Source organism: Rhinoderma darwinii, chromosome 4, assembly GCF_050947455.1.
Source record: "Rhinoderma darwinii isolate aRhiDar2 chromosome 4, aRhiDar2.hap1, whole genome shotgun sequence".
In the NCBI taxonomy this organism is placed as follows: Eukaryota; Metazoa; Chordata; class Amphibia; order Anura; family Rhinodermatidae; genus Rhinoderma; species Rhinoderma darwinii.
In genome coordinates, this window is record NC_134690.1 from 259,983,194 (window position 1) to 260,003,218 (window position 20,025).

Here is a 20,025-nt window from a genome sequence, read left to right on the forward strand (position 1 = left end):
ATTGCTAGCATCGGAGGGGCCCAGTGCTAGCGACAGCCAAATACATGCAATAGCGCTGAATGGCCAGGCATGTTTCGTGCCCGACCATTCAGCGCCTTACAATGATGCTGATTGGCGGGGCAAAATGACTTGCCCCGCTAATCAGCGCCTTTCAATGACGCTAGCGCAGTGGCACGATGATGTCATCGCGCCGCATCCGTGCTTGAAAGGCGCTGATTGACGAGGCAAGTCATTCTGCCCCGCCAATCAGCGTCATTGAAACAGCATCTCCCAGCATATCCTCACCATTGTTCGGGCCATGCTGGGAGCTGTAGTTTTAAGCGGTACAAACCTATACGGCAGGGGTTGCACTAAATTGAGCTGTATTCGTTCTGGTGTTGTATATATGTACTGATCTTTGTTCTGATGCTGTATGTAAGTACTGAGCTTTGTTCTGGTGCTGTATATACGTATGAGATTGGTTTTGGTGCTGTATATATGTAATGAGCTTGGTTCTTGGGATGTATTTATGTACTGAGCTTGGTTCTGGTATTGTATATAAGTACTGAGCTTGGTTCTAGTGCAGTATTTATGTACTGAGGTTGGTTCTGGTGCTGTATATAAGTATGGGCTTGGTTCTAGTGCTGTATTTATGTACTGAGCTTGGTTCTAGTGCTGTATATATGTACTGAGCTTGGTTCTGGTGCTGTATATATGTCAGAGCTTTGTTCTAGTGCTGTATTTATGTACGGAGCTTGGTTCTCCTGCTGTATGTATGTCAGTGCTTGGTTCTAGGGCTGTATTTATGTACTGAGTTTAATTGTGGTACTGTATATATGTCAGAGCTTGGTTCTGGATCTGTAATTATATAGGATCTATTTATAATAACAAAATTGCAGGGCAGATGGAATTGTTCTCAATTCATTGTATATTTAATGGGAATCTGTCAGGTAGTTTTCACCCCTTGAACCGCCACCATGCATGACCTGACAATATTTCCAAACATTCCCTTGTATGTTTTTTTTCACTTTTAAAATGGCGCACACTATATGCTAATTACTCATTAGAGGGTCATGGGGCGGTGCCGCTATCCTGAAGAGTCACATAGTCCTGCCTCCAAACCCACCTTTCCATGTTTGAGTGACATCTCCCTGGCTGATACAACTTGCGCCACTGCCTTGTGCCACTATACACAAGGGGGAGCTGTGTGGCACTATACACAAAGGGGGGGCTGTGTGGCACTATACACATGGGGGAACTATATGGCACTATTTACAAGGGGGAGGGCTGTGGCTCTATCTACAGGGGGCTGAGTGTGGCGCAATCTACAGGGGTCTGTGTGTGGCACTATATCTACTAAGGCGGGGCTATGTGGCACTATATACAAGGGAGGGGGGCTGTGTAGCACTATATACAGTGGGAGCTGTATAGTGCTATATACAGTGGGGGCTTTATGTCAATAGCTACAGGGGACTGTATGGCACTATCTACAAGGGGGAGGTGGGGGCGCTATCTACAAATGGGGTGTGACACTGTCTACAGGGGGGCTGTATGGCACATTCTATGGGGGGCACTATTTATAAGGGGGGCTGCTTGTGGCACCCTGGGGGGGCCCAGTCAAGAGTTTTCTATGGGACCCAGTCTTTCCTAGTTACGCCCCTGCATCTGGGTACCAACAATCTGCATGCAACATATGTCCTAGAGGGAGCTATACTTGGGGAGTCACTTGTTGAGAAGGGTGTACTTGCAGATCATAGACTAAATAACAGCATGCAATGTCAATCAGCAAGATATTGTCGTGTATTAAAAGAGGCATGTACTCGTGGGACAGGGATATAATATTACCACTTTACAAAGAATTAGTGCGGCCTCATCTAGAATATGCAGTTCAGTTCTGGGCTCCAGTTTATAGAAAGGATGACCTGGAGTTAGAAAAAAATACAAAGAAGAGCAACAAAGCTAATTAGGGGCATGTAGAATTTAAGTTATGAGGAAAGATTAAAATAATTAAACCTATTTAGCATTGAAAAGAGACGACTTAGGGGGGACATGATTAACTTATATAAATATATTAATGGCACATACAAAAAATATGGTGAAATCCTGTTTCATGTAAAACCCCCTCAAAAGATACGGGGGCACTCCTTCCATCCAAATAAAAAATGTTTCAATCTGTAGAGGCGACAAGCCTTCTTTATTGTGAGAACGGTGAATCTATGGAATAGTCTACCGCAGGAGCCGTCACAGCAGGGACAGTAGATGGATTTAAAAAAGGCTTAGATCATTTCCTAGAAGGAAAAAATATCAGCTCCTATGTCAATGTGTAGAATTCTTGTTTCATCCCTTCCCTTTCTCCCATCCCCTGGTTGAACTTTATGGACATATGTTTTGTTTTTTGACCGTACTAACTATGTAACTATGTAACTTACATATTATAGTTGTGGTGCAGGATCAGCACTGCAGGAAATAAGTTCAATGATATGCATGATTTTTACGTTCCCTCTGCCTCCCTATTCCTGTGCATGTGTCAATCAGCGGTGGCTGGGCGGGGCTTTGTGTGAACATCATGCATATCATTGGACTCATTGCCTGCAGCGCTTGCCCAGCACTACAACTATAAGGTGTAAGTTCTCCTAAACTACTGCAACAAATAAGTGAAAGACCACTGAAATCAACGTTTCTTCACTACTTTATGCTGCCCTCAGAAGGGCAGCACAAGAAGGTGACAAACCTGCGTTAAAAATCACACATATTACAGGCTTTCACGTTTCTTATGCCATACAAACATATAAAGGTACTGTAATTCAAATTCCATGCATACGAATATTTACCGTATTTTTCGGACTATAAGATGCAGTTTTTAGCAAGAATAAATCTTGCTAAAAAGTCCCTGCGTCTTATAGTCGGAAGTCAAGGGACCCGGCAGGGCCCCCTGACCGCTTCTTACTTAACCCGTTCCCGACCCGTGATGTGCCGGCACATCATGGAGCGGGGAGTCGATGCTCCATACACTGCAGGTGTCAGCTTCTGACATGTTGCCCTAAAGGCCAGGAACAGCGATGGCACTGTTCCTGGGCGTTTAACTAGTTATTTATAGTGGTTTTCCCTTGAAGGACATTTATGACATAACCACAGGATATGTCATAAATGTCTGATAGATGCGGGTCCCACCTCTGTGACCCGCATCTATCTCTGGAACGGGGCCCCCTAAGCCCTGTTCTATCTTACCTGGCACCGCTGTTTTCCCGCCACTTCCGGGTTACATGGTCGAGTTGCGGAATCAGAGTAACTCGCTGAGCTACGCAGTTTCCGTAACTCCCATAGGACTGAATAGTAGTTACGGAAACAGCGTAGCTCAGCAATTTACGCAGTTTCCGTAACTCATGTATTGCAGTGTATTGTACCAGCGATCTAATGATTGCTGGTTCAAGTCCCCTAGGGGAACTAATAAAATGTGTAAAAAAATAAATAAAAGTTAGATAAATTTTCAGGAGTGTAAACATTTTTTAAAAGTTAAAAAAAAAAACATTTTTCCCCAAGCATGTAAAAATTATAAAAAATTGGTATTGCTGCGTCCGTGAAAGTCCGAAACTATTACAATATAGCATTATTTGACTCACACAGTAAAAAAAAATTATTTAAAACCCCAGTATCGTTGTCTTTTGGTCACCATAGCACTAAAAAGTCTGAAATAAAAAGTGATAAAAAAATTGTATGTACCAAAGAAATGGTGCTAATAAAAACTACAGCTCGTCCCGCAAAAAATAAACCCTCACACCGCTCAAACGATGGAAAAATATAAGTTATGGCTGTCAGAATGTGGTGAAACTGAACAAATTATGTTTTTTAACCAATAGTTTTTTCTTTGTAAAAGAAGTAAAATCAGATTTTTTTCCTATTTTCTGTTGTCTAAAACCTGGGTGCGTCTTATAGTCAGGTGCGTCTTATAGTCCGAAAAATACTGTAGGTTAGAGATAGGGTTACAGTTAGATTGTGACTCATAGGCATAGACTCTTAACCAAAATAATCGACTGGAGGTTTCATATGTTAGTTCAACGGTTAAAGAGGTTATGCAGTCCTAAGAAATTGATGGCTTATCCTCTACATAGGCCAGGGGTCTCAAACTAGCCTGGGTAAATGGGCCGCACATAGAAAAAATGTGAAGTTGATGGGTCGCATTACTTTCAAATTTAATAAAATACAAAATTATTGTTAATGAATTATCTATTTGAACTACTATAACAAGACTACATTACTATAATAATACTATATTACTATAACAATATTACATTACTATAATAATACTACATTACTGTAACAATACTATATTACTATAATAATACTACATTACTCTAATACTACATTACTATAACCATACTACATTACTATAATAATAATAATAAATAATAATACTACATTACATTACTATAATAATACTACATTACTATAATACCACATTACTATAACCATACTACATTACTATAATACTACATTACTATAATACCACATTACTATAACACTACTACATTACTGTAACAATACATTACTTTAATAATACTACATTATTATAATACTACATTACTACAATAATACTACATTACTATAACAATAATACATTGCTATAATCATAATACATTACTATAATACTACATTACTATAACTCTACTACATTACTGTAACAATACTACATTTCTATAATAATACTACATTTCTATAACACTACTACATTACTATAATATTACATTACTATAAGAATACTACATTACTATAACACTACTACATTACTATAACCCTTCTACATTACTATAATAATACTACATTACTATAACAATACCATACTACTATAATACTACATTACTATAATAATACTACATTACTATTACACTACTACATTACTATAATAATACTACATTACTATAACAATACTACATTACTATAACAATACTATATTACTATAATAATAGCGCTAGGTTTAGTAACGCTAAATGCAGTCTGGCTGGTCAGTTGGCAGCGTTTGGCAGCCACAAGAATGTCAAGATTAGGCAGCCCCTTTTTAGATAGTGCCACAGTGCCCTCTGTAAATACTTTAACCCCCCCAGATAATTCCCCAGTGCCCTCTGTAGATAATGCCACAGTGCCGTCTGCAGATAATGCCAGTGCCCTCCGTAGCTAATGCCACACCCCCTGTAGATAATGCCACAGTGCCCTCTGTGGAAAATTCTCCAATGCTCTCTGTAGATAATGGCACACATACCCTTTGTAGTTAGTGCCATACACACCCCTTTGTAGATAGTGCCCCACATATCCCCCTATAGATAGGTCCATTGGGGCTCCCTCTAGGAGTGGAATCCCCAACCAAAGTGTTGCTGGCACTTTGGCCGGGGACTCCTCTCCTGGAGGAGGCCCTGACGTCACTGTCCATTGTCCATTGCAGCTAACAGCTTTAGGGGCCGCGTGTTTGAGACCTCTGGGATAGGCCATCGATATCTGAATGGTCGATCAGCTATTTTAAAGGGGCCGCAGCGCTCGTATGAGCGCTGCTTCCCCTTCATTTCCTTTACCGCTCACACTGTGAATTGCTGATACACTTGTAGCGGAGGTTCACTGTATTACAGCCTTCTCCCATTCACTTCAGCTGTTAGAAGGTTGTAATACTGTGAACCGCCGCTACAAGTGTGTCAAAGTGTGTGCAACGAAGGAAATGAAGGGGAAGCAACACTCGTACAAGCACTGCGGCCCCTTTAATACAGCTTAACGGTGGGGGGAGCAGGGAGTCAGACCTCGACCAATCAGATATTGATGGCCTATCCTGAGGATAGGCAATTCATTTCTCAAGACAGGACAACCCCCTAATACACACTATAACATGAGTTGAAAATGTCAGTATGGATTGGCTTGTAGCATTGTATATTTTGAAGACAACGTGCCATCCACTAAATTTAATAACACTAATGTATCCGTTTTCAAAAACATTTATCTCTCGGTTTATTTTGGTTTTTTTTATGGAAAAAGTACATCAAATCATAACCACTTGTTATGAAGCATATTTAATGTATTAAAGAAGTGTACCCACTCAGCCACAGGAGTCTCTCCACTTAACCACAAACAACGCATGCCACCATATATGATAATATTACACTGTACAGGATCTGTATGCCTAACAATAAAAAGAAGCTTCACCTAGCAGGATTACATTATTGTGGAACTAGCAATATAGGTCACTGCACCTCTAAAAAAACAAACACTTATAGCCCCTCTATTATGCAGCTAATGATATGCCAGAGGCATGAGCATGACTATCAGGATAGCAAGAAATGGGGTGGGATCCAGGAGCTGGACCTTTTTCAACTCAGAGACATTAGTCCATAAATACATACTAAGGCTATATTCACACCTGCATCGCAGCTTTCTGTTGTTCTGCTTGGTCAGAGGAGCAGAACATGGGAAAGCTGGAAGCGACAGTAGGGTTGCGCAACAGACACCACTGGCGGCTGATGGTGCCCATTGACTTTAACCCCTTAGTGTCTAAGCCTGTTTTGGCCTTCAGGACCAGCCCCATTTTTGCAAATCTGACATGTGTCACTTTATGTGGTAATAACTCCAGAATGCTTTTACCTATCCAAGCGATTCTGGGATTGTTTTCTCGTGACATGTTGTACTTTATGATACTGAAAAAATTTAGTCGTTAAATTCAATATTTATTTGTAAGAAACGCCAAGATTTAGAGAAAATTAGCAAAAATTAGCATTTTTCTAAATTTTAATGTATTTACTTGTAAAACAGATAGTAATACCACACAAAATACTTACTAGTTCACATTTCCCATATGTCTACTTTATGTTTGCGTCGTTTTTTGAACATTCTTTTATTTTTCTGGGACGTTACGAGGCTTAGAACTTTAGCAGCAATTTCTCATATTTTTAAGAAAATTTCAAAAGGCTATTTTTTCAGGGACCAGTTCAGTTCTGAAGTGGCTTTGAGGGCCTTATATATTAGAAAGTCCCCAGAAGTCACCCCATTTTGAAAACTGCACCCATCAAAGTATTCAAAACAGCATTCAGAAAGTGTTTTAGCCCTTTAGGCGTTTCACAGGAATTAAAGCAAAGTAGAGGTGAAATTTACAAATTTCATTTTTTTCTTCAAAAATTCATTTCTAATACATTTTTTATGTACCGCAGAAGGTTTTACCCAAGAAATGCAACTCAATATTTATTGCCCAGATTCTGCAGTTTTTAGAAATATCCCACATGTGGCCCTAGTATGCTAATGGACTGAAACACAGGCCTCAGAAGCAAAGGAGCGCCTAGTGGATTTTGGGCCTCCTCTTTTTAGAATATATTTTAGGTACCATGTCAGGTTTGAGGAAGTCTTGTGCTGCCAAAACAGTGGAAACCCCCCAAAAGTGACCCCATTTTGGAAACTATGGGGGCTGCCGATCGGCGCTAAAGACCTTAATTGTGGCGTTCAAAATCGAGCGCCGCAATCAAGGAGTTAACTGCCGATATCAGCGGCGACAGGCCGCTGATCGGCAACGGGGAGAGGAGGGCTGACACCCTGCACAGTTAACCGCCGCTGCGGTGTAGCGCCGCGCGGCGGTTAACTGTCAAAGCACTGACGTAACTGTACGTCAAGGTGCGCGAACTTACTGCTCACCTTGACGTACAGTTACGTCATGGTGCGTTAAGGGGTTAAAGGGTTCCGTCGGCTTTCCAACAGGGTGTCCATGGTTGTACCGTAAACAATAGCGCAGCAAGCTGCGCTATTGTTTCCGGTAATCTCTGCCGAATCTGCGATGGAGGCCCCTAACAGATCCTCCAACGCAGATGTGATTAGTACCTTAATTTTATATGCTTATATAAACATACCCCATCCTAACAAAAGAGAGAGAGGGAAAAAAATACATTTACATCAAATCCCAAGTGTAGATTTTTGTTGTTCACCCAAATGCATTTCTGTTTACCGCTTGTCTTTATATAATAACTTTTTTCAATGAGCAAGGCTCAACAGACCTGTTGTTTCCACTTTCTTATCTTTGGAGGTTTTTTTTTTTAAGGTTTATTTCCATTTATATATTTATTCAGCAATCTAGCCAGGACAACAACTGCAATATTAGTTTGAAATTGGTTGTTCCTTTAATAATATTTCTATCTCCCTATAGGCAGAGTACCGGCTTAGATGGAATTTCAGTTTTTGAGATTTTACTTATTGTTACCAGGATTCCCTCCCAATACCTGTGTAGTTTAGGGCATCTCCAGGTCGAGTGGATTAGAACTGCATCACTCTGCATACATCTGGGACGTGTCTTTTCCTCCTTTCCTAAAGGCCCTTTTACACTGGGCAATTATCAGGCAAACGAGCATTCACAGAACGCTTCTTCCCGTTAACTGTCCTGTGTAAACAGGGCAACGATCAGTCGATGAACAAGTAAACGCTCATTCATCTGCTTATCGTCTCGTTTTAAATACTGAAACTATTATCGTTGTCGGCAGGACATCTCCCTGTGTAATCAGGGAGACATGCTGCCGACATGATACAAATGTATAATAGTCGGAGTAACAAGTGCTCGTCCCCATACTATCTCCTTGTGAAAGGAGCAAACGAGCGCCGATCAACGAGCTGTCTATATGATCGGCGCTCATTTACGCGGCCCATGGCGGGCCGTGTAATACCAGCTTTAGTGTAAAGGATCTGCCAGGCACAGCTTCTGTATCAACGCCCATAGGTAATCAGTCTGCACCTGCTTCTATGTCTGTGAGACTGACTCCTTCTTCCACCACTCAGGATGGCAGACTCAGGAGTGGGAGAGCCTATCGCAGCCTGGCCAGACAGAGCTAGCTCCCGCCCTCTGTCTATTTATACCTGCCTTTCCTGTTCCTCCTTGCTTGTGATTCTTCTCGTTTGGTTTCCTGGCCCTGCTGCAGCTTCTTGTACTATTTGTCCCTGCTTCATATTGACCCAGGCTTACTGACTACTCTCCTGCTCTGCGTTTGGTACCTCGTACACTCCTGGTTTGACTCGACTTGTTCACTACTCTCCTGCTCTGTGTTTGGTACCTCGTACACTCCTGGTTTGACCCGGCTTGTTCACTGCTAAGCTCCCTAAGGGTAGGATATTTAATCTCCCGTCCCGAACGTGAAGCCATGAGAGAGTATATCCAGGAATGCCTGGCCAAGGGTTACATTTGCCCCTCTACTTCTCTGGTAGGCGCTGGCTTCTTCTTCGTAGGGAAGAAGGATGGTGGTCTTAGGCCATGCATTGACTACCGAAACCTGAATAAGGTCACTGTGAGGAACCAGTATCCCCTTCCTTTGATTCCTGATCTCTTTAATCAGGTTCAGGGGGCCCAATGGTTCTCTAAGTTTGATCTATGGGGGGCTTATAACCTTATCCGCATCAAAGAGGGGGATGAGTGGAAGACTGCGTTTAACACGCCCGAAGGTCATTTCGAATACCTCGTCATGCCCTTTGGGTTGTGTAATGCTCCCGCGGTCTTCCAGAATTTCATAAATGAGATTTTAAGAGACTACCTGGGGGTATTTCTTGTAGTGTACCTTGATGACATACTCGTGTTTTCCAAGGACTGGTCCTCCCACGTTGAGCATGTCAGGAAGGTGCTCCAGGTCCTTCGGGAAAACAAACTGTTTGCTAAGACCGAAAAATGTGTGTTTGGGGTGCAGGAGATACCATTTTTGGGTCAAATCCTCACTCCTCATGAATTCCGCATGGGCCCCGCCAAGGTCCAGGCTGTGTCGGAATGGGTCCAACCTGCCTCCCTGAAGGCGTTACAGTGCTTCCTGGGGTTCGCAAATTATTACAGTACCCCCCATTTTATGAGGGGCCACCGGACCCTTTCTAAGTGGACCTGGTTTATTGGGGAAATGAAGGTGGAACCTCCTGACAAATATCCCAGCGTGAACATCCCGGGCGGGTACCCACGTCCTCTCCTCAGGCCCGTATCCTCTCCAATGGACCAGATACTGGAGGGAGCCTTGGACCATCCTGCTGTCCACAATCTTGGCCACCTCGAATTCTACCACCTCAGGGGTGAGAACAGGGACCGGAAGTTTCCTCGAGGGAGCCAAGGACGGGGAGCAGCGTTTAAGGAGGGAGGCATGAAACACGTCGTGTACTCGAAAAGATGGGGGCAACTCCAGTCGGAAGGAAACAGGATTGAGGACTTCAATGACCTTGTACGGCCCTATAAACCGGGGAGAAAACTTCTTGGATGGGACCTTAAGGCGCAAATTTTTTGACGATAGCCACAACAGATCCCCGACCATAAACAAGGGGTTACCAGAACGTCTTCTATCTGCCTGAGTTTTTTGTATGCTCTGGGACGCCTCTAGGTTCTTCTGAACCTGGGCCCAGACTGTGCACAGTTCCCGATAAACGACCTCTACCTCGGGATTGTTGGAACTACCAGGTGAAACGGAGGAGAACCGTGGATTAAACCCAAAATTACAGAAAAAGGGGGAGACCCCTGACGAGTTACTGACCCGGTTATTAAGGCGAGGATTTGCCAGGCACAGCTTCTGTATCAACGCCCATAGGTAATCAGTCTGCACCTGCTTCTATGTCTGTGAGACTGACTCCTTCTTCCACCACTCAGGATGGCAGGCTTAGGAGTGGGAGAGCCTATTGCAGCCTGGCCAGGCGGAGCTAGCTCCCGCCCTCTGCCTATTTATACCTGCCTTTCCTGTTTCTGCTTACTTGTGATTCTTCTCGTTTGGTTTCCTGGCCCTGCTGCAGCTTCTTGTACTATTTGTCCCTGCTTCATATTGACCCTGGCTTACTGACTACTCTCCTGCTCTGCGTTTGGTACCTCGTACACTCCTGGTTTGACTCGACTTGTTCACTACTCTCCTGCTCTGCGTTTGGTACCTCGTACACTCCTGGTTTGACCCGGCTTGTTCACTACTCTTGTTGCTCACGGTGTTGCCGTGGGCAACTGCCCCATTTCCCTTAGTAGGCAGGGACTGAGTGGCGGGTAGATTAGGGCTCACTTGTCTGTTTCCCTACCCCTATCATTACATTTAGTCTCCTCATGATCTTCATTTTCACTACCCCTACCTTCTTCATCCTTTCATTAAGAGCCATCGCTCATAAGTGGAGAGTGTAAAGGACAGCGAGAATTTAATGCAGATCATGGGGAAACTTAAGGCCCTTTTACACAGGCTAAATGATTGGGCAAACCAACATTCATACGAAGAGTTATTCCCAATCATTGTCCTGTGTAAATAGGGCAGTCATTAGCCAATGAAGGATCAAATGATCGCATCTTTTATGCGGCCTGAAAAATGGTCCCTTGTTGGCAACATATCGCCTTGTTTAAACATGGGATGTGCTGCCGATAAGATGACAAATGCATCGGGACGAACGATCGTGTTAATAATCGTTCATCCCCATACTTGCGATAATTTCTCTGTTTGAATGGAGCTAATGAGCACCGATCAACATTGTATTGTCGATCAGCGATCATTTAACAGGCAGAATATCTGCTCATCTTAAAGGATCTGAAGGAAAGGAGGAAAATACACGTGTCAGAGTGGAGACAAGAGAGTATATGCCATAGAGCAAGCCTACTCTGCTGCTATAGGGCCCTTGAAGAGTAGGGTCCCAGTCCTGGTTGGTCTTTTTGCTTTTGTTATTAGTTGGCAAGAGACTATGGAGGACCAGAATAAAACATTATTTTTTTTCAGCAAACAGGGTCCTGGCCCAAGGGTCAAACACCGGCACCATATTGTGGGCCCAGTGGTAGCTTTGTTATGGGGCCTTTTCTCATCTGTGAATGCTATGGAGACTAAATGAATCACATGTCCTGAACTCACTGCTGAAAGGGGTAATGGTTTAGTGGGCCACCATTCCAAATTTTGTTATGTCTTTGGCCTGGGGCATGTAGAAATATGCCAGAAAAGGGGTGGAATATGCAACAAAAGTGGTACAAGAGATGTGTCAAAGGTATGAACCATTTGTGCCATTTTAAAGAGAACCTTTCACCTCCCCATACATGTGCAGTTGAGTGCAGCATGTAATGGGGAGGGCTGAACAAACCCTGGGGCACTTTACATTTTTTTTCTACCTCCCTCCCTTATTAAGATATTGGTACCGTTATATTTGGCGCCCAATATTTAAATAACCCCTGGAACAGTCAACGGGGCGTGTACTGGCAAGGGGTCGTGTTACTACAGCAAGAGCGAGGAGATCTCACTCTCACTCTTCAGCTTTCAAGATTAGTCTTCAGCCGAACTGGCAAGGGGGCATGTCACTGCTACGGACAGTATAAGAGCTGTGGAGAGGAGAGCGCACTGTCATCTCTTCAGCTCTTGCAAGAGATCAGTCTTGTATTGAATTCCGAATCGGCAAGGGGGCGTGTCACTGCTACGGACAGTATAAGAGCTGTGGAGAAGAGAGCGCACTCTCATCTCTTCAGCTGTTGCGAGAGATCAGTCTTGTATTGTCTGCCGAACTGGCAAGGGTGCGTGTCTCTGCTACGGACAGTGTAAGCGCTCCCCAGTTCTTACACGTCCGTAGCAGAGACACACCCCCTTGCCAGTTCAGATGAAAAGACTGCAATCGCACACTCTCTCTCCTCGCTCTTGCTGTGGCACTGTCCATATCTGATTGGACAGTATCACATCGATAGTAAGACTGTTCAGGAGGAAATGTAAATATCGTGCGCCAAATATATAACGGCACCGATATCTAAATAACGGAGGTAGGTAGAAAAAAAATGTGAAGTGCCCCAGGGTTTGTGCAGCCCTCCCTATTACATGCTGCGCTCAGCTGCACATGTATGGGGAGGTGAAAGGTTCTCTTTGCTAAAACTGTTGTGGCCATTGCATAATACTTAAACTGTTGCATTAAATGAGCCATATGCTCCCTGTGTAGTGCCAAATTTACTATGTACTTGCACCAGACATGAGAGCTGTAATCTACTTGGTTGCTGTGGGCAATTGCTCCACTTTTCCCTTTCATTTGTTTTGCTAAATCTCCCCAAATGTGCGCCATTTCTGCCAAATCATAAACGCATTGTAAAGTATCATTTTCACAACACTATTGATAAATAGTACATTAGCAATAAAACATAGATACACACTTGGTGCTTTGTTTCCTTGTAGTCTATACCACCCTGGTCCTCAATACTCAAGGATAATATTCCCTCTCGACTAGTTCCAGCACACTACTGTACTCTAAAGCCAGGCTAGCAGAATATATGGACATTGTAAGGCACTATTGTGTTGCACACATATGGCATATAGTATAAAATCCCCATGCCTCCCCTTATTTTTCATGATATGGCTGTCCTGGACAGTACTAACCATCTGACGGAGCACTCTGTTATTGTGCCCCTGAATGCCAATAACTGGGGTGAATTTTTCTTTTTTTAATATGTCTCTTCTATCTTTTTTCCAGAGCAAGCATCACAATCACATAAATTCTACCAAAGAAGACCTACAGCCATTTTTATGCATCATACTACCTACAACAGCATTGCTAGTAATAGGTTTTTGTGTACTTTTTCTATATCGGAAGTGCCGGCGTAAGATCCCACAAGGCCAAATTTTTGCCATAAGTTTACAGGAGAATCACCAGGAAAGAGAAATGGACTTCTTCTCCACTTTACCCTGGAGTACAGAGCCTTTTCAGTACTGTACACTGGTACCAGATGCCTCTTTTCTAACTATATGCTTACCTCCGCCATATGAAGAGGCCATCCTGAAGGCATCAAGTGATTCTTGCATCAGTATCTATCAGGATCCAGTGCCTCCATATGAAGAAAGAGCACGTAGGTCAAGCAAATAATATTAAGACTTCAGAATGTACTATAGATTTTGCAAGTGGACTTCGGCTGGACCTTGAAGTCCAAGGACAAATGGATTATGTAGCTGCAACCACTGTAAGGGCTTTTTACAATATAGATTGTATAAACTGCAACTGTATAATGTTTTTTTTATTGTATAAAGATCATACAAAATTAGGAATTTAGGGCTGCAATGGTTATAATAGTCACAACAATGACAACAATGCTAACTCTATATACATAGATTCTCTAATGCTCTGGTGCACAATGAAATTAAAGGGGTAGTCCTATCTTACAAAGTTATGGCATATCGTGGAGATATTCCATCACTTTATGATCGGTGGGGGTCTGATCTCTGGGATCCCCACCGAACCCGAGAATGAAGGGGCCACATCATTTCTTTAAGTAGTCTGTACTGATTTACCCTGCAATGCAGCGTCCCAGGACCCCCGCTGTGCAGGGAACTGTGGATTTTCTGCAGCATTGATCCAGCTCTTGGCTCTAGTTAATAAAAAAAGAACAAATAAAGAAGGGGTTGTTTATCCATGGAAAACCATTTAAAGCTCACTGGTCATCAGTCAGTTCACATACATCTAAAAGATATTCCATAAGATTTAAATAAGTAGGCGGTATATGAGTCCACTTACAGAGGACCTGTTACCTTTCCTGAATTGTCTGTTTTAATAAATAATTGTATTTTCCATGAAGTTACAATTCTGGAGCATCTTTTCTTAGAACTCTATGTTGTGCCATTCCTCTGTTATTCCTCCCAGAAATTTATGACCAAATTGACACTGCATGTTACCAGTTGGGGGTGTGTCCCTACACAGTCTGTCAATGTCCAATCAGTGCTGACAGAATGAGACTGTGTTGGGACACACCCCTTTGACGATACATTTCTAGGAGGAATAGCACAAGGCACATTTCCAATAAAATATGTTCCAAATTGTTATTTCATGGGAAATAGAATTATTTAATAAAACAGACGTGTCAGGAGAAGTGACAGTTCCTCTTTATTATCACCTTCAACCACAGTTTAGTGTCTAAATAATCATTCCAGCAGCTCCAATAATAATAATTTCAGATGATAGAACATTGTGAGGGAATCTTTGCCTAACTTCTACTTTCTTTTTCTTCTTGATAAATCAACATTCACATCAGAACTTTTCGATTTATCAGCACCACTTCACCGCCTACTTAACCAACGTCTGGCACTGGGGCTGCTGTAAGCACAGTGCAGTTCACCCTGCACAGCAGTTTGTTTTATCTGTTCAATTGACAAACATCACAAGTGAAATGTGTATAAAACCAGGTTTACATAGTAGGTTTCTTTGAAATTAGAAGGATTGTAGTGAAAGTGATACCTTTTATTGGCTAACTAGTAGTGTTAGGTATAACGAACAATGGGCGAATTTATTAAGACTGCATTTCATAAAGCAGTTCTAATAGAATGAAACGTTGGAGAAGGATGCAACATATTTTTTAATAAATGTGTCGCATCTTTTGGCCGGCGGTTCACTACAATTATGGTGCATTGAACGCACCCATGCACCATCCATTCCCCGCCATCAGCCATAAAATAAAATAAAAAACACATACGTAACTCATCCCTCCACTTCTTTTCTTCCCTCCGGGTCCCCTCAGGCTCCCTTAGCTTTCCAGCGCGGCACATACAAGGTCCTAGTTCTGAGCAGCGTCATGGCCTTATATGCGACGTAGCACTCAATATCGTCAGTGCTGCATTGCCTGGCGTCATTACACACTGAGGTAGCCTGAGGGGATCCGTAGGGGAGAAGAGGAGCGGTGAGGTGAGCATTAATGTTTTTTTTTCAATTCTATTTTTTATGTAATTGTCCACTGGGGTGGTGATTGGGCAGGTTGCTCAATCAGCAGGCTGAGGTGCACGTCCCAGCACAGGCCTCTGCCTTACTACGCTCCACAGAGTAGAATCTACGCCAGCTACGAGCTGGCGTAGATTTCCACTATAATTTACGCAATTTTTCTGGTGAAAGTTATAATAAATATGTTGAGCCGCCATTGACCCACCCCCTTTTGTGAAGTCACGCCCATTTTCACAAAATTGGAAAAGATGGTGCAAAAAACCTTTTGGGCCCTTTTGCGACTTTTCTACGCCAAAAAACGTAGAAACGTTGATAAATTCCCCCCAATGTGTTTTGATAGCTTGCACTCTCAGCCTTTTCAGTTAGCTTTTATATTGCATCTTCATCTTATACATTGTTACTTTTATTGATGGCAACACCATACAGCACTCTTCTACTAATATGAAGATTTCATGGACAAAACCACAACAGTTGTATGGATGATACTTATTGGATCAAAGATCTGTAGCAAAGTTAACTGTCGACTGCACCTGAAACTGTGCAATTGTACTAATAAATCCAGCTGTAACCAAATAAAGTAAATAATACTATCAAACCCAATAAAATCTACAATGGTCAACCCAAATGTTGTATTCTTGAAGATCATGTAACTAACCTAGCAGTCCTCTTGTATTAACTGTTGAAGACCTCCTTCACACACAGAATTTTTCTGCATAAAAAAACACTTCCAAATATGCTAGGATTATTAAAAAATTTTTAGTGGTGTTTTTTTGTAGCGTTTTTGATTTAATGTCATTTTGTAAAAAAAAAAAATGTCGCCCATTTTTTAAGACCTATAGACAAGCCTATGGGAAAAACACCATACCAAGACCAGGTTGCATTTGGAAAAAAAAGGCTACTGACCACAAAAACTCCTCAAAAACGTCACAAACTAAAATGCAGTTGTGTGTAGTGCATTTATATTTTACGATTCAAGGCCAGCATCGCCCACAACCTTTGGATGCAGTTTTTGGTAAAGTTTGTGGCTCCGTTTTTTTTATTCAAACACAAGGTAAACACAAGACATAAAAAAGGAGCTGTATCAGTCCTTTCTTCATACATTTTATTCCTTTTGTATCCACTCCTGGCTTCGGCTAAAAAAAATTGAGCTGAAAACTGCATCAAAAACTGTATGTGTGAACCTGGCCTCAATGTAACATCTGGCCGCACTCAAAAAATGCATTAAAAAACACAATAAAAACGCATTAAAAGTGCACAAAAACACAGCGAATCGCTGAGTGTGAATCCAGCCTAAAGTCTACAAACATGTAGAGGTGCAAAAGATGTACGTTGATGAGATACCAATGTGTTGCATGGAAGCCATTGCATTCAAGACAATATAAGTCATTTATTAGGACCCAGAATCTCATCAAAATAAAACAGGTCTACTAAAAGAGGACTGCCATCAGAGAAGTACGACTGGCGCTGCTGTCAGGTGTCCAGTCCAAAAAAGTGCCACCCCTACCGGTCAACTCTCACCTTCTGCCTAGTAGCCGTTCCACAGAATTTTCACAATTTCCCTTATATTAAATTAACAAATCCTATTATATGGACAATATACTGTAGTGTAAAAATGGGGACAGCATGCAACAAACTACAAGCTTCAATTTTTCTTCTGCTTTCTAATAGCCCACAAAATATGCGGCTGAGCGGAAGATGGAAGAAGATGAGGTCGCGGAGAGCTGGGAAGAAGCGGCCGATAGCGGGGAAATAGATCGACGGTTAGAGAAGAAGCTGCAGATCACACAGAGGGAGAGCAAATCAAAGTCTCTACTCAAAACGCCCGTGGTTATTCAAGACGACTCTCTTCCGGCTGGTCCACCGCCACAGATCAGGATCCTTAAGAGGCCTACGAGCAACGGATTGTCAAGTAACCCCCATGCCAGCAGCCGGCCGACCGTGCCTGTGAAGTCTTTGGCGCAGAGGGAGGCAGAGTACGCAGAAGCCAGGAAACGTATCCTCGGCAGTGCGAGTCCGGAGGAGGAGCCAGAGAAGGCAATTGACAGGCCTGCCCGAATCAACCAATCAGAGGACACCCGACCATCTAATCACGTGATCCGGCAGCCGCTGGGTCCGGACGGTTCACAAGGTTTCAAACAGTGCAGATAGAGATACGTGGAGAATGACGCCATGGGCCTCACCGGCCTGTCACACCAATGGACATGAGCAGAGGGAGTCGCCTCATTTACTTGCACTTTGATGACCTTTTGCTCCGCCCACTGTGACCTTAAACCCCGTGCACTGTGACCCCCCTCCGCCACCCCTGTAGTTCCGACCACTGTGATTGGCGCATTGCCACAGGCTGCCCCGGATCTTATCGCAAGGGAAAGTGTGCGCATGTGCAGTAGATGGGTGGGCAGGGAGCGGGCAGAGCTGGGGGCGCCCGGTGCCTGCAACTGCCTCTTCTATGGAAGTTACCGCCAGCAATAACGATATGTTAGTCCCGTCTCTAGGGGGAAGCGGGTCTCATGTCCCCCCTCCCCCGTCTCATGAGTTTTCTTTGAGTGCATGTCTGCCTCCTCTCGCTGCACAAGACGTTCTCCATGAGGATTCCCCCTCCTCTTCAGGTGTCGTGCGCATGAGCGAGTTTTTAATAGTTTAAAGAAAATATGTGTTTTGGGGCCTACATATTAAAAGATATATAGGGAAAAGATTATGTATTCACCCCAGGTGTCCACCAAAAGTACACAGTGTGGTCCAAGTTGGAGGACCGGAGATGTAAAAAGGGAGCTCCTGACTATTTGTCTCTACGGGGTCCATATACTTCAGCCCTGTTCATAAATAATATGTAATGCCCCTCATATACTTATAATAAAGAAGGACAGCCAGCAAACATAATACAGGACATGTTCTTATAAAAAACATCAAAATCACGTAATATGAAATGCAAGTCATATATATGAAAATAAAGTCTGTCGAGAAAAAAATGTCTACGTTTTCTTCACTTAGACCCCTGAGCATTATATCACTGCCTAGCGCATATCTTTGGTCTCCGCGCATTTCATCAGAGGTAAACCATTTATGTTTTTTTAATGATTGTTACTTGTTTTTCCCTAGAAAGCATTACATAGGCTGTGTATGCACTGATTTAATTAATATCTGCTATGTTTTCTTTATTTTATTTTGCTCAATACTTGCAAATATGTACAGTAAACATTTGAGATTACAACTATTTACTGGAAAACTGTGATGAAGCCCTATCACTCCAACAGCACCACCGACTCATGAAGTAGCCACGGAGATAAAACACATGACTTTTCTTTTTGTGGTTCCTAAAACATGTAATGATCTACTGTAGTATGCTGCGTCCCCAATGAGGTTGGCAGTGCAGCTTAACCCTGTGTAACCCTGCTTATAGACTATCATGCCAGACCACTGCAAGTCACATGTGCTCCTATCTCCCTATATCGCACCTGAAAATGTTTCTGCTGGTTATCTACCTCTTGGTTTATCTAAATTTAATTTTAAAAAACTGAATTCTCTTTATAAAAAGATAGGAGGCATATATATTTCATGTTTATAGTTAATCTTTGGTTTTTGATGCAGTTTTGGATGCAGTTTTTTAGCCATAGCGGCATGTATGATTCCAGCCCAAGGATGGATTCACAATCAGCGTTTGCTGTTTTTTTTGTGTAGTTTCTGTGGTTTGTAGTGTTTTTGTGGGTTTTTGAGGTTAGAGCGTTTTTTTCCAAAGTATGTATGCTCTTAGTATAGTGTTTTTTTCTGTGGTTTTCTAGTAGACTTCTCTATAAGATTTGAAAAACACTGAAAAAACACATGATCAAAATTCAAATAAAAAACTTTAGTAAAAACTGCCATGGAGAGTTTAAAAATGCTGAAAGGAGGCTTTTTACCTACTCCCTTAAAGACTCTGTACACCTTTGAATGGTGTGTACCATCAACTCGATACTAGGAAAATCCTGTATGTCAGACACACATGAGGGTATGTGCACACACACTAATTACGTCCGTAATTGACGGACGTATTTCGGCCGCAAGTCCCGGACCGAACACAGTGCAGGGAGCTGGGCTCCTAGCATCATACTTATGTACGATGCTAGGAGCCCGGCTCCCTGCACTGTGTTCGGTCCGGGACTTGCGGCCGAAATACGTCCGTCAATTACGGACGTAATTAGTGTGTGTGCACATACCCTGATACCCGCTCTTAGCCCTGTTGTCAGTTCAGCTGAACTGATGGAATCGGCTGAGAGATAATGATACAGCTGTATACAGGATACATAGAAGCTGTATCGTAAAAAAGTAAAAACATTTTTTTATAAAAGTCAATTAAAAAAGTCCCTAAAAACACAAAAAACATAATATAGTTTTATTAAAGAGAACCTTTCACCTGCCCATACATGTGCA

The 20,025-nt window shown here is 42.6% G+C and overlaps 1 protein-coding gene and 1 pseudogene across 2 annotated transcripts in view; both read left to right on the top strand.

Annotated features, from left to right (window-relative positions):
* SMIM28 (small integral membrane protein 28) overlaps positions 1 to 13,907 on the top strand; it is a 32,724-nt gene extending 18,817 nt beyond the window's left edge. The window contains exon 2 of one of the 2 annotated variants that reach the window (XR_012883503.1): positions 13,393 to 13,448. Coding sequence is in view for 1 of the 2 variants with exons in the window: in XM_075864279.1 (XP_075720394.1) it covers positions 13,393 to 13,782 (390 nt within the window). In the remaining variant the exon portion in view is untranslated. Of the gene's footprint in view, positions 1 to 13,392 lie in introns of both variants that reach the window. The other variant, XM_075864279.1, reaches the window with a different exon arrangement.
* A 3,399-nt stretch (positions 13,908 to 17,306) lies between these two features.
* Positions 17,307 to 18,265, top strand: LOC142761095 (SUZ RNA-binding domain-containing pseudogene; annotated as a pseudogene).
* The last annotated feature ends 1,760 nt before the right edge of the window (positions 18,266 to 20,025 follow it).